At 44.7% G+C, this 14,234-nt stretch overlaps 2 protein-coding genes across 3 annotated transcripts in view; one reads left to right on the top strand and one right to left on the bottom strand.

The window, feature by feature from the left end:
* chtf18 (CTF18, chromosome transmission fidelity factor 18 homolog (S. cerevisiae)) overlaps positions 1-3,134 on the top strand; it is a 67,123-nt gene extending 63,989 nt beyond the window's left edge. Inside the window, exon 22 of the mRNA XM_078417653.1 lies at positions 431-3,134. Coding sequence (XP_078273779.1) covers positions 431-573 — 143 coding nt within the window. The 3' untranslated portion in view covers positions 574-3,134. The remainder of the gene's footprint in view (positions 1-430) is intronic.
* Positions 1,107-13,641, bottom strand: gng13b (guanine nucleotide binding protein (G protein), gamma 13b). Of its 2 annotated transcripts, XM_078417655.1 has the most exons (4): positions 13,288-13,641; positions 7,173-7,329; positions 4,897-5,041; positions 1,107-1,684 (listed from the first exon to the last, which is right to left on the bottom strand). In XM_078417655.1, the coding sequence occupies exons 3-4, from the start codon at positions 4,992-4,994 to the stop codon at positions 1,579-1,581; spliced, it is 204 nt and encodes a 67-aa protein (XP_078273781.1). In that variant the 5' UTR covers positions 4,995-5,041; positions 7,173-7,329; positions 13,288-13,641; the 3' UTR covers positions 1,107-1,578. The 2 variants fall into 2 exon arrangements, with proteins under 2 accessions (XP_078273781.1, XP_078273780.1); XM_078417654.1 differs by lacking the exon at positions 7,173-7,329 and having other exon boundaries at positions 1,112-1,684; positions 13,288-13,634.
* Between the last annotated feature and the right edge of the window lie 593 nt (positions 13,642-14,234).

The raw sequence follows: 14,234 nt of genomic DNA, 5'->3' as shown, positions 1-14,234 counted from the left end.
AGGTACAGTGAAATGCTTGTTTTGCATACAACCCGGTTAAAATCATGTAGAAGACCTCACACAAATGTCGCCACATTTTGGCGGTGACAAAGTTACAAAGGTTCACCGAACAGTCCTATCTACAGCCTGCTGCTGCATGTGGCATCAGCCACCCCACCGAGCCCCCTTCGTTCTCGCCGCCCCCCTATGACTGCATCCTTTGTAGTTCTTCCGTCTGAAGAAGGGTCCTGACCCGAAACGTCGCCTGTCCATTCCCTCCACAGATGTTGCCTGACCCGCTGGGTTCCTCCAGCACTTTGCATTTTGCTTCTGTGTTTATAGCGTACTTTATCTATACCCGTTGCCAAATTTAGCTGTCTGATTAAAATAAGGTCATTGCAGAGCGATCAACATGCTGATTTTAACCCTCTGTTCCCCCACTCCCACTCAGTGACTGGAAGTGCCGAACCTGTGGTGGAATCAGCCGAGAAATTTATTGGAAAAGCAGTTGGAAAAAGCGACGTCTGTTTCCGATTCAACGAAGGGATGTCCAACGCAGTAAGGCGCAATGTTTATGTAAAGGATCTACTCTGAGAGTGTGGCAGGTTGCTGACATAACGAGCAGCGGTCATTCAGAAGTCTATGTTTTCTTGTACCAAACAGAACTCTCACTCGTGCCTGAGCTCACAAGGGTCTGGAGATAAGCGTTCCACTGCCTTTTCTTGGGGATGTAAGTTCCAGTCAAATGGCAGTAATATTGAACACCAACCTGTGCAACTAATGCTATGGTGTGAGCATGATCAAGAGACCAGTCTGGTTGAACAATGTAGGTTTGGAATCTATTTTTCCACTAAACAAAGAGGCTATCCATGCTGAATGGTGCCTATTGGTACCCAAGTGTGCGTCTATAATGTGTAACGTGTGTATAATATGCTATTTGCCAGCAGCCTACTTCCAATTGTAGATCTACAGTATTGAAAACCTTGGCTATGTGGCACAGTGGTGCAGCTGGTAGAGTCGCTGCCTCACAATGACAGATCCTGACCTCGGGTGCTGTCTGTGTGGAGTATACAGGTCCTCCCTGTGACCGCATGGGTTCCCTCCGGGTATTCCGGTTTCCTTTCACAAAAACGTGCGGGTTTGTAGGTTAATTGGCCCTCTTTAAATTGCCCCTAGTGTGTAGGGAGTGGATCACGAAAGTGGGATAATGTAAAACTATCGTGAATGGGTGATCGATGATCGGCGTGGACTCGGTGGGCAAAAGGGCCTGTTTTCATGCTGCGTCTTTCAATCAATTTAATCGAACAACTGGTTTTGCTCTGAACTCTTTTGTGTTTGCTTCCAGCCTTGACAGACATGACATAAAGTCTTCTATCATTAATTATTGCTTTATTTGTCATCTTCTTCCTACATTGCTTCTTTCTATTTGTACAAAGAAGTGGATTATCAATCATACAATGACTTTGCTTGGAATTACCATAAAATGTACAAAAAACGTAATGCATGTGTTTAAGAATTTAAAAGACATTGCCAACAAAATTCTAGAGAGTCTCTCTCTTTACAAATCAATTTTCTTACACAAGGAGCAGTTTGAAAACGTCAAAGTATAGCACATTTGCCTTTCTCTACCCACGGGTTGTTCTTCATTAGTTCTGGGTTGAGGAATGGGTCGTTTGGAACTCCCTCTTCTATCCACTTCACAAAGCTTCCGAGCGGGATGGAATAGAAAGGAGAGGTGATATAGTAACACAATTCACATTCGTGGAAACAGTAAATGAAAGCAGTTGATGTCAAATTAAATTTAATTAAGTGGCTTTCCCCCTGACTGTCAGTCTGAAGAAGGGTCTCGACCCGAAACATCACCTATTCCTTTTCTCCAGAAATGCTGTCTAACCCGCTGAGTTACTCCAGCTTTTTGAATTTCTTCAAATTAAGTTTATTCCGAACTCGTAAATCATGCGAGGAAGAATTATGATTTTAATGGCTTCACTGCCTGTGCAGATAATTGCAACAATTGCCTCGTTTCATAAGTTATAGGAGCAGAATCTAGTCCACCATTTAATCATGGCTGATCTGTCTTTCCCCCTCAATCCCATTCTTCTGCCTTCTCCCCATAACCCCAGAATCCTGGATTTTGGAGAAACCTCTCTCTTAGTATTGTGTCGTGATTGGTGGAATTTAAGAGCATAAACAATGTCCTGTTTCTATTATCCCAGTTTGACCTTTTCTATTTAGAGTAAGCCTGACTGCCTCTTCTAGAGATTTATTTCCTTCTAAAATCATTTGCCGGAAAGACCTGTACATTGTGCAAGAGCCCGACTAATTGGCAAGCCCAACTATTGATTGTGCTTTTATCCCAGTCGCAAGAGGTTGCTGCGAAATTCATGACGATCGCTGTGGAAAATACTTAACACTCCTTCTCAACAGCAGAACGCATTAGAAAACTATCGTACATCTCCTAGGCTTTAGTTTAATTTAGAGATACAGCATGGAAACAGACCCTTCCTCTCACTGAGTCCATGCCGACCATCGATCGCCCTTTCACACTAGTTCTATGTTATTATGCTTTCTCATCAATGAGAAAAATAATCAATGAGGCTAAAAGATATCCTCGTCAACTATGTAGTCAGCACATCACCCTCGGCTCTGAATCGAGCACATTAGTCTGAAGAAGGGTCTTGCCTGAAACATCACCAAATGCCCTTTCACACTAGTTCTATGTCATCCCACTTTCTCATCCACTCCCTACACACTAGGGGCAATTTTACAGAGACCAATTATGAATCCAAACCCGCAAGTCTTTGGGATGTGGGAGGAAACCGGAGCCACCAGAGAAAACCCAGGCGGTCACAGGAAACTCGTGCAAACTCCACACAGCCAGCACCTGAGGTCAGTATCTAACGTGGGTCTCTGGGCTCTGTGAGGCAGCAGCTCTACCTGCTGGCTGCACCACCAGGGTGCATACTTGTGCAATTGGAGTTTGTTAGTTGTGTGTCTGGGATAAGGTCAAATCATCAAGCCATCAACTGAGACTTGGGGAATGAAAAAGCATGGGTCGGGACTAACCTCTTCCTTGCCCTGTGTACCCCTACAAGGGAATGGGAAATAATTGTGAAGTCAATAAAACGATTATTGACTAATTTACCAATTTGAACTGTTAATAAATCTTTTTCATGAATTGGGTTTGTTACATTATTTTGACTGGTTTAGTTTTTTTAATGAATGCAATCCAGCACCAGTGCTGAAACACTTGTCATTCTCAGTAAGGAGAATACACAAAGCTAATGGTTGTACTTTCGATGTGCACCACTGATATGTGGCAGCCAAAGATCATAAGTCATTGGAGCAGAATTAGGCCATTCAGTCTACTCCATTGGTCAATCATGGTGATCTATCGTTCTCTCTCAACCCCATTCTCCTGCCTTCTTCCCACAATCCTTGACACCCTTGCTAACCAAGAATCTGTCAATCTCCACCTTAAAACTACCCAATAACGTCCTCCACAGCAGTCTGTGACAATGAATTCCACAGTTTCACCACCCTCTGACTAAAGATATTTCTCCTCATCTCCTTTCTAAAGATATGTCCTTTTATTCTGAGTCTATGCCCTCTAGTTCTAGACTCTCCCTTGTAGTCAGCACAAAACCGTCTGCTCTGAATCGATCACAGTCTGCAGTAGGGTCCCAACCCGAAACGTCATCTATCTATGTTCTCCAGAGATGCTGCCTGACCTGCTGAGTTATTCCAGTACTTGGTGTCCTTTGGTGTATTAACTAGCATCTGCACTTCCTTGTTTCTACTAGATTAATTTAGAGATACGGCATAGAAACGGCCTCTTTGTTCACACTACTTTGATGTTACCCACTTTTAGCATCCACTCACCACACTCAAGAGACAATTTAGAGGGGCCAATTAATCTACAAACCCGCATGTCTTCGGGATGTGGGAGGAACCTAGAGGAAACCCATGTGGTCACAACAGAACATGCACACTCCACACAGAGAACCCTGCGTCAGGATCGAACCCGGGTCTCTGGTGCTGTGAGGTGCTCCCAAGTCTAGCAAACTTCACAAAAATTCCCAAATTTGTTGTTTCTTTTGCATCTTTGTTTATTTTCTCACATAAATTCCATAAGGGCCAATTTTTATTCTGTATCTCAAATCTTTGGTGGTCATTTATTAATTCTGTAAGGTCAAACTTCTGTTACTCAAAATTCTGTAATGCTGGGGGTTGCCTGTAGAATTTTTGAGTCGTTTGCCTTGTATTGATGCCATTGGTATGGGTTATCCCCATTGCATTGATTTGAAAGATGCAGCATAGAAAAGGGCCCTTTGGCCTACTGGGTCTATGCAGACCATCCAGTTCACACTAATTCTATGTTATTCCACTTTTGCATCCACTCCCTACACTCTCGGGGCAATTATCCTACAAACCCGCACGTCTTTGGGATGTGAGAAGAAACCGGAGCACCCGGGGGAAACTCGTGCAGTCACGGGGAGAACGAGCAAACTCTACATAGACAGCACCCATGGTCTGCATTAAACCCGGGTCTCTGGCAGGGTGAGGCAGCAGCTCTACCAGCTGCGCCACTGTGCCTCCCTTAATAATATTTGTTCTACCTCTATCCAATTATACCTCTGTCCTATTAAACCGTTAGAATTCTGAATCTTTACTTTTAATTGTTTTATAGGATCTCAAGTTAGGTAAGGAGTTGCAAGTTGAAGAGAACAGTTTTAGTCTCAAATATCTGAGGGTAATCTGTTCTCTTTTTGAACCTTAATCACAATTTTAAAACAAGTTAAAGCTTACTCAAGTATCACAAAATGCTGGAGTAACTCAGCGTTTTGAGTTACTCCAGCATTTTGTGATACCTTCGATTTGTACCAGCATCTGCAGTTATTTCCCTACAATGCTTACTCGGGGATAGTTTTGGAAGACATTTCCCTCTTGTAGGCCAGTTGGTACTTCAGACTATCCACTTCCATCTTGAATTGTGGTGCATCCCAATCTTCCATCGCCACAGGTTATTTTAAGTGTTTTCTTTTTGAGTGGAAACAAAAACCTGAAATAAGTCAAAAAACAAAGAAATTCAAATCTCAGCAGTTCAAAAAAGTGCATTAGAAACCCAGCGAATAAATAGTAGCTCAAGCAAAACACAAAGTGCTGGCGGCACGGTGGCGCAGCGGTAGAGTTGCTGCCTTACAGCGCCAGAGACCCAGGCTCGATCCCGACTACGGGTGCTGCCTGTACAGAGTTTGTACGTTCTCCCCATGACCTGCGTGGGTTTTCTCCCAAGATCTTTGGTTTCCTCACGCACTCTAAAGACATACAGGTTTGTAGATTAATTGGCTTGGTATAATTGTAAATTTTCCCTAGTTTGTAGGTTAGTGTACAGGGTGATCGCTGGTCGGCGCGGACTCGGTAGGCTGAAGGGCCTGTTTCCGCGTTGTATCTCTGAACTAAACAATCCAGAAAGTGGTAGTAACATTGTGTAGCATCTGCAAACTATAAAGACAGGTGAATGTTACGTCTCAGGATATAAACCTCATTTGCTGTAATAGAGATAACTATCCACTATTGTGGCCAGTGCGCACTAATAAGCTATTTAATGGGATAGAGGCATTATAGCTGGGGCTAATCTTATTCCCCAACTGATGAAAAGACTTGCCTAATCTAAGGTACTTCCACAACCCACGATTTTCAAACGAATGAAGCACTTCTGTTATGTCATTACAATTAAGGGTGGCGCAGTGGGTAGAGCTGCTACCTCACAGCGTCGGATATCCAGGTTCGATCTCGATCTCAAGGACTGCCTTTGTGCAGTTTACACGTTCTCCCTGTGACTGCCTGGGTTTCCTCTGGTTGCTCCGGCTTCCTCGCACATCTCAAAGACGTGCGGGTTTGTAAATTAATTGGCCACTGTAAATTGCCCCTAGCACGTAAGGAGTGGGTGCGAATGTGGAATGGGTGATCGATGGCCAGCATAGACCCGAGGGGCCTGTTTCATCACTGTATCTTTTAATCATTCAATTGCAATATGGGTCACAGGGCAACCAATTTGCATGTAGCAAAACCCCCCAAAATGCAATGTGTTACTGACTAATAATGTTTTAATTGTGGAGGATAAATATCATCCACAAAAGCAGAGAGAATGCCAATAAATGTTTCTGCATTTATCATCCCTACCTGACGCGGCAGATGGAGCATTGGTTTGACATTTCATCTGAAATCGGCTAAACAGCTTTGCGTATAAATATAAATTAATGCATGGGATTCTCTGTAAATCTGGAGCTATGGCTGGATTGGTTCTTACATGTGATTCCGACTCCTGTCTCTAATCAGTATTAATATTTTAGCTGAATCCGAAACACTTCATGAGGAACCCCTCCCAACATTAAAATCAATCTATTAGAAGAGCACGCACATACATCAGGCCCTGTACACCGTTTGTTACTACATGCCGAACGTGAACTCATCTGTAATTTGAGTGGGCGCCAAGTGAGCCTTCTAATCCATTGATAAGAGCCATAGGCAGAAACAGAAAGGGAGTTCCTAGGGTAGAAAATTGGGTTACAGACTCAGTAGAGAATCAGTAAGGAGTCATTATTGTCACCATTGCCTTTCATTTTGGAGGACATTGTTTTTATCCAGTCATCAGTTATATCATATGTCCCTATACCTCCTCCCTCGACTTTGTCCAAGGACCCCGACAGTCCTTTCAGGTTAGGCAGAGGTTCACTTGCACCTCCTCTAACCTCATCTACTGTATCCTTTGTTCATGGTGTGGACTCTTTACATCGGTGAGACCAAATATAGACTGGGCGATCGTTTCACTGAACACCTTCGCTCAGTCGGCCTGGACCTACCTGATCTCCCGGTTGCTAAACACTTTAGTTCTCCTTCCCGTTCCCACACTGACCTTTCTGTCCTAGGTCTCCTCCATTGTCAGAATGAGGCCAAATTCAAATTGGAAGAACAGTACCTCATATTTTACTTGGGCAGCTTACACCCCAGCGGTATGAATATTGATTTCTCTAACTTCAAGTAACCCTTGCATCCCCCCTCTCTCCATTCCTCCAAGTCCCACCAGCTTCAAAGTCGTCTTGTTGAGTCTCATTGTCTGCAACTCGTTTTCGCCTAACCCTCAGCTAACAATGGCCTGTTTCCTTTATCATCGTCACTGTTTTGCATACCTTTCATTCATTTGTTCTATATCACCGTCTATATCTCTTGTTTCCATTTGCCCAGGCTCTCAGTCTGAAGAAGGGTCTCGACCCGAAATGTCACCTATTCCTTTTCTCCGGAGATGCTGTCTGGCCCACTGAATTACTCCAGTTTTTTGTGTCTATCCTAGGATAGAAAATTGTCTTACAATCTCAGCAGAAAATGTGTCAGTAGGAATCATTATTGTCACTATTGCACTTGATTTTGAAAGATATTGCTTTTATCCAGTCATCACATATGTTTCCCACTTATTTAAAATATCTTACTCGATTTCAAGTGTCAAAGGAGTTTATTTGTCATTTGCTCTGGGAACAGAACAATGAAATTCTTCAATATTTCATTTGATGATTCAGGATCCGAGCAAGCATGGACAGGTGGCACTGAAATATTGCAGAGGTCTACTGAGTAGATATAATAATAATAATAATAATAATACATTTTATTTATATAGCGCTTTTCATATACTCAAAGACGCTTTACAGAGATTTTGAGAACATAGGGGAAATGAATAAATAGATAAATAAGTAAATAAATAAATGAACAGAGAAAGGAGACAGAAGGTGAGGTGACCTTCAGTGGTTGAAGGCAGTACTGAACAGGTGAGACTTCAGCGATGTTTTGAATGTGGTGAGTGTGGGGGAGTCTCTAACGGTTTGGGGTAGTGAGTTCCATAGGGTGGGAGCAGCGATGGAGAAAGCCCTGTCCCCCCAGGATCTGAGTTTAGTCCGGATGTGGGGGGATAGGAGATTGGCAGCGGCAGAGCGGAGGGTGCAGGTGGGAGTGTGCCTGTGGAGGAGGTCGGTCAGGTAGGATGGGGCCAGGTTATGGAGGGCTTTGTAGGTTGTGAGGAGGATTTTGTACTGGATTCTCTGGGGGATGGGGAGCCAGTGGAGTTTATAAAGGACGGGGGTGATATGGTCACGGATCGAGGTGTGTGTGAGTAGACGGGCAGCGGAGTTTTGAGTGTATTGAAGTTTATTGATGATTTTTGAGGGTGCGCCATAGAGGAGGCTGTTGCAGTAGTCCAGACGGGAGGTGATGAAGGCGTGGATGAGGGTTTCTGCAGCTGTGGAGGAGAGGGATGGACGGAGACGGGCAATGTTTTTGAGGTGGAAGAAGGCTGTCTTTGTGATGTATTTGATGTGTTGGTCGAAGGAGAGGGTTTGATCAAGGATGATTCCAAGATTCCGGATGTGAGGTGAGGTGGATACTGGGAGACCATCAATGTTGAGGATGAAGTTTTGGGTGGATTTGGTGAGCATTTTTGGACCAATGATAATGATTTCAGATTTGTTGCAATTGAGTTTGAGGAAGTTTGATTGAAGCCAAGATTTTATTTCAGTAATGCAGTTTGTCAGTGTAGAGTGTGTGGTGGAGGAGATTGACTTGGTGGAGATGAGGAGCTGGATATCATCGGCGAAGCAGTGGAAGTTGAGACCATGACGGCGGATTAATTGACCAAGGGGGAACAGGTAGAGGATGAAGAGGAGGGGGCCAAGGACTGAGCCTTGGGGGACACCTTGGGGGAGGGGAGCGGTGGGGGATTTACAGTTGTTAATGGAGATGAACTGGTGTCTGTCAGAGAGGTAAGATTTGAACCAGGATAGGGCTGTGCCGGTGATGTTAAGGGAGGTTTCAAGTCGGGTGAGGAGAATGGAGTGATTTATGGTGTCAAAGGCGGCGCTGAGGTCAAGTAGGATGAGGATGTTGAGGTTGCCAGCGTCGGAGGAGAGGAGAATGTCGTTTGTGATTTTGAGGAGCGCAGTTTCAGTACAGTGGTTTGAGCGGAATCCGGATTGGAAAGTTTCATACAGGTTATTGGTAGAGAGGTGGTATTTGAGTTGGGAAGCTACAGCACGTTCCAAAACTTTGGACAGATATGAGTGAACGCTGACAGTACAGAACATGATTACAGAACACTGCATGGTAAAAACATTTGATTTGAAAAGGCAGTGTGGTGTAGGACAAGTTTGGTTTAGAGATACCGCGTGGAAACAGACCCTTCGGCCCATTGAGACCCCTCCGACCAGCAATCCCCGCACATTAATGCGATCCTGCACACACTAGGGCCAATTTACATTTATACCAAACCAATTGGTATACCAAAGGCTTGGATAGAGTGGATGTGGAGAGGATGTTTCCATTAGTGGGAGAGTCTGGAACGAGAGGTCATAGCGTCAGAATTAAAGGATGTTCTTTTAAGAAGGAGATGAGGAGAAATTTATTTAGTCAGAGGGTGACCTGTGGAATTATTTGCCACAGAAGGCTGTGGAGGCCAAGTCAGTGGATATTTTTAAGGCAGAGATAGATAAATTCTTGATTAGTACGGGTGTCAGAGGTTATAGGGAAAGGCAGGAGAATGGGGTTAGGAGGGAGAGATAGATCAGCCATGATTGAATGGCGGGGTAGACTAGATGGGCCAAATGGCCTAATTCTACTCCTATTATGACAATCAACCCACAAACCTGTACGTTTTTGGTGTGTAGGAGGAAACCGAAGATCTCGGAGAAAACCCACACAGGTCACAGGGAGAACGTACAAACTCCGTACAGACAAGCACCTGTAGTCAGGATGGAACCCGGGACTCCGGCAGTGAGAACTCTGAGAGATACCTTAATGAAAAGTTATAAATCCTTGTTCTGAAGGATTAATGCATCCTCTCTTGAACCGAACCTAAAAAAAGATGTGCTGATGAATTCATGTTGAATTCCTCTGAACGATAATTAGATGATTTCTGAAACCAGGCACACCAAGAACAACAGCAACAACTTGCATTTCCAAAGATACTAGATACTTCACAGGATGTTAACAAACAAAATTTGATTCTGTGCTGATAAATGTGAGATTAACCCAAAAGATAGACACAAAAAGCTGGAGTAACTCAGCGGGTCAGGCAGAATCTCTGGAGAAAAGGAATAGGTGACGTTTCAGGTCGAGACCCTTCCTCAGACTGAGTGGATTAACCCAATGACTAAAAGCTGAGTCAGAGAGGTAGGTATTAAGGAGAGTTTTATAAGTGGAACATAGAACTAACTGTACAGCATAAGAGCAGGCCCTTCAGTCCACAATGTATGTGCCGAACATGATGCCAAGACCAACTCTTATCTACCTGCACATAATTCATATTGATTGCAATAACCAATGTGAGCAGTCGATGTTGGTTAATACAATGTGGATCGGGACTCTTCTTCAGACTGATTATGATGGTTATTGGGAAGAATATAGACAATAGGTGCAGGAGGAGGCCATTCGGCCCTTCGAGCCTGTAAACACCGCCATTCAATGTGATCATGGCTGATCATTCTCAATCAGTACCCCGTTCCTGCCTTCTCCCCATACCCCCTGACTCCGCTATCCTTAAGAGCATTATCTAGCTCTCTCTTGAATGCATTCAGAGAATTGGCCCCCACTGCCTTCTGAGGCAGAGAATTCCACAGATTCACAACTCTCTGACCGAAAATGTTTTTCCTCATCTCAGTTCTAAATAGCCTACCCCTTATTCTTAAACTGTGGCCCCTTGTTCTGGACTCCCCCAACATTGGGAACATGTTTCATGCCTCTAACGTGTCCAACCCCTTAATAATCTTATACGTTTCGATAAGATCTCCTCTCATCCTTCTAAATTCCAGTGTATACAAGCCTAGTCGCTCCAGTCTTTCAACATATGACAGTCCCGCCATTCCGGGAATTAACCTAGTAAACCTACGCTGCACGCCCTCAATAGCAAGAATATCCTTCCTCAAATTTGGAGACCAAAACTGCACACATAGCTGCAAAAATAGCTCGAACACTGCACAACAGTAACCATCGACTGTGAACTGTGGCCGCACTTCGATTGCACTAAAGACTTTGGGCTTTTTTTTTTGCACTAGTATTGGTGTTTAGTTTTGTTTAGAGATACAGCACGGAAACAGGCCCTTCAGCCCACTGAGTCCAGGCCGACCAGCGATCCCCGTACACTAGCACTATCCGACACACCAGGGACAATTTACAGAAGACAATTAACCTAAACAAACCTGTACGTTTTTGGAGGGTGAGATGAAACCTGAGCACCCGGAGAAATCCCATGCGGTCACAGGAAGAACGTACAAACTCCGTACAGACAACACCTGTAGTCTGGATCGAACCCAGGTCTCTGGCGCTGTAAGGCAGCAACTCTACTGCTATGCTACCCGTTATTTATTGATTTATTTTATTATCTGTGTGTGTGTTGTGCTTACAGGCCTATTAACCCGCTGCAAGAATTTCATTGTTCCGTTATGTTACTAGTCGGACGCTTCTTCAGATGAAGGGCCTCGACCAGAAACGGTCAACTGTCCGTGTTCTCCAGAGATGCTGCCCGTCCCGCTGAGTTACTCCAGCATTTTATGTCTATCTTCGGTTTAAACCAGCATCTGCAGTTCCTTCCCACACACTATCTTGTGTCCAGTGCCGCTCACCAGTTGAGTGCCTGGTCAGGTTTATAGACAATAGATAATAGACAATAGACAATAGGTGCAGGAGGAGGCCATTCAGCCCTTCGAGCCAGCACCGCCATTCAATGTGATCATGGCTGATCATTCTCAATCAGTACCCCGTTCCTGCCTTCTCCCCATACCCCCTGACTCCACTATCATTAAGAGCTCTGTCTAGTTTAGGGGGGGGGGGGGGTTCTTCTGCCTACGTGTTTAATATCAAAAGGGCAGGTGGACGATTTCACGCCATGTTCAGGAAAAACAAGAATGCACATTAAGACTATAATGAAAATACACACGGATTTCATTTGAATCATCGTGTATATTCTTCTTGTCTGACCCACTGAAACTCTGAAGGGTCTCGACCCGAAACGTCATCTATTCCTTCTCTCCCATAGCTGCCTGGCCCGCTGAGTTACTCCAGCCTTTTTGTGTCTGTCCTCAGTGTAAACCAGCGCCTGCATTTCCTTCCAACACATCGCGTTTACATCGGTGTAAAGTGATTAAAGTCACTCCCAACACTGCAGGAACCATTTTAACCATAACACGAACCTCCCCGCTCAACTTCATCAAGGTGGACATTGACATTGGACGTTGGGAATTGAGGTTTAGGAAACACGCCCTTCGGCCCACCTTGCCCGTGCTAGCACCAAGCTAGCACGTTCATGTTCATAAGTGCTAGAAGCAGAATTGGGCCATTCGGCCCATCTAGTCTCTCCACCACTCAATCGCGGCTGGTCTGTCTCTCCCCTCCTCACCCCATTCTCCTGCCTTCTCACCATAACCCCCTCCCGACGCGTTTACTAACCAAGTTGGACTGAAGATGGACACAAAATGCTAGAGTAACTCAGTGGGACAGGTAGCATCTCTGGAGAAAAGGAATGAGTGATGTTTCGGTTCGAGACCATTCTTCAGACCAAGTTGGGCTAGTCCTGTTCTCCATCAAAACCTCTCATCGTTTACAACACCTCTTAATCCTTTCTCTGTAACCACTCCTATCATTCCTAAAACCTTTCACATCTATAGTATTATGGAACGCAGGGACCTTTCTACATTAATCCAGCCTCATCTTCTGCCTGGGCGAAATTGGCCGCCGATGTCCATTTGCACAATTGTTGAATCGCTGCAGTAAAGAATATTGGATCCATGTTTTCGCCGAGACACGGTCTTTTTGTTCAAAAGGACACAAATGAACCAGTAGCCGCAGTTCCTTGCTTCTTCACCCACCCACTCTATCTCTCCCCCTTTCTCCCTCTTTAAACTCAAGCAATGATTTCAATTCCTCGTTACACCCAGGGCCCCGAGCACAGCGAAATAGCAGGTTAAATCCATCAACATTTACATAAAAATGCCCAGTAGCGTCGGATCTAAATAACAAGGCAGGTGTGGTGTGGAATCTGGTGCTGTGGTAATCAAATCCTCGTCTGATTTATTCCAGAGCCGCTGCGAATCCAAATAGAACTCGTTGTCTATTATCCCCCAAAAAAATGTTCAATGTGTCCATCTTAAAACACCGAGACAAACGTCACACACACCCTAGGGTCAAAAACTGGCACCCGTAATATTCAGCAATTTAGATTGCCAAGATCGATCTTTTATAAATTGGTTTTAGAATGATATTTTCACTCACCTCTCTCTCTGTGTGTGAAAGGTACTGTCAGACCAACAACGCGAGGTGTTGCCTCCGCCAAGCCACTCCTTGCTATCGCCCAGAGAGAGATGGGGACGGAATATACAGTGTGTGTATATATATATATATATATACAGATGTTATTTATCCTCTCCCTCTCGGAAATGCAAATCCGTAGTGTAATCTATTAATGCAGCTGCCAATCCATTCAGAACGTGGAGCTAATGCCCCCTTTGGAGGGAGAGAACTTGCACAGCTGAAGTAGTCGAGATGTGTCAGGATGCAGAGCCTTCCTGCCGTCTCGTTGGAGGCTGTGTCCTCGCTGGGAGCGAACCACCTCCTCTCGCCAGCATCCGCTGCCTTAATTGTGTCCCCTGGTGGACCGTGGCCGGTTTCAGCAGCTACAGAGGCTACCAAATTAACAGCGATCTATGGTCGTGACAATTACACAAGGAATCTCTCCAGAGATGCTGCTGCCTTCCTTGTCCCGCTGAGTTACTCCAGCTTTTTTTTGTGTCTACACAAGGAATAAAGTTGGACTGGTTTCATCTCCCATTGTGTCCTTAATTAAACTGGAAAGGGCGCAGAGACGATTAAGGGGAGAGGGGGGAGATTTAAGGAGGGGGTAACTTTTTTTATACAAAGGAGGTGAATGGATGGAACAGGCTGTTTGAGAGAGTTAAAAACAATTTGTAATATCACGATAGGGTTTACACAGTGTTTTACCCAGAGTAGGGGAAATCCAGAACCAGAGGACATAGGTTGAAGGTGAGAGGGGGGGGGGGGGGGGGGGAGGGGGGTGGTAATTTAATAGGAACCTGAGGGACAACTTTTTTTACACAAAGGGTGGTGGGTGTATGGAACGAGCTGCCAGAGGAGGTAGTTGAGGCAGGGACTATCTCAACGTTTGAGAAGCATTTGGGTAGATACATAGAAAGAGCAGGTTT

This window comes from Rhinoraja longicauda, chromosome 21 (assembly GCF_053455715.1).
Source record: "Rhinoraja longicauda isolate Sanriku21f chromosome 21, sRhiLon1.1, whole genome shotgun sequence".
Classification (NCBI taxonomy): Eukaryota; Metazoa; Chordata; class Chondrichthyes; order Rajiformes; family Arhynchobatidae; genus Rhinoraja; species Rhinoraja longicauda.
Note: the sequence above shows the minus strand (reverse complement) of the source record. Positions and strands in the feature narration are given on the sequence as shown.

Excerpts from the sequence above, each read along its gene's own strand:
- gng13b (XM_078417655.1), bottom strand. The coding sequence starts at position 4,994 with ATGGAAGATTGGGATGCACCACAATTCAAGATGGAAGTGGATAGTCTG. Across the intron at positions 1,685-4,896 it reads TCTTCCAAAACTATCCCCGA|CTTTGTGAAGTGGATAGAAG; the intron begins GTAAGCATTGTA and ends CCCGCTCGGAAG.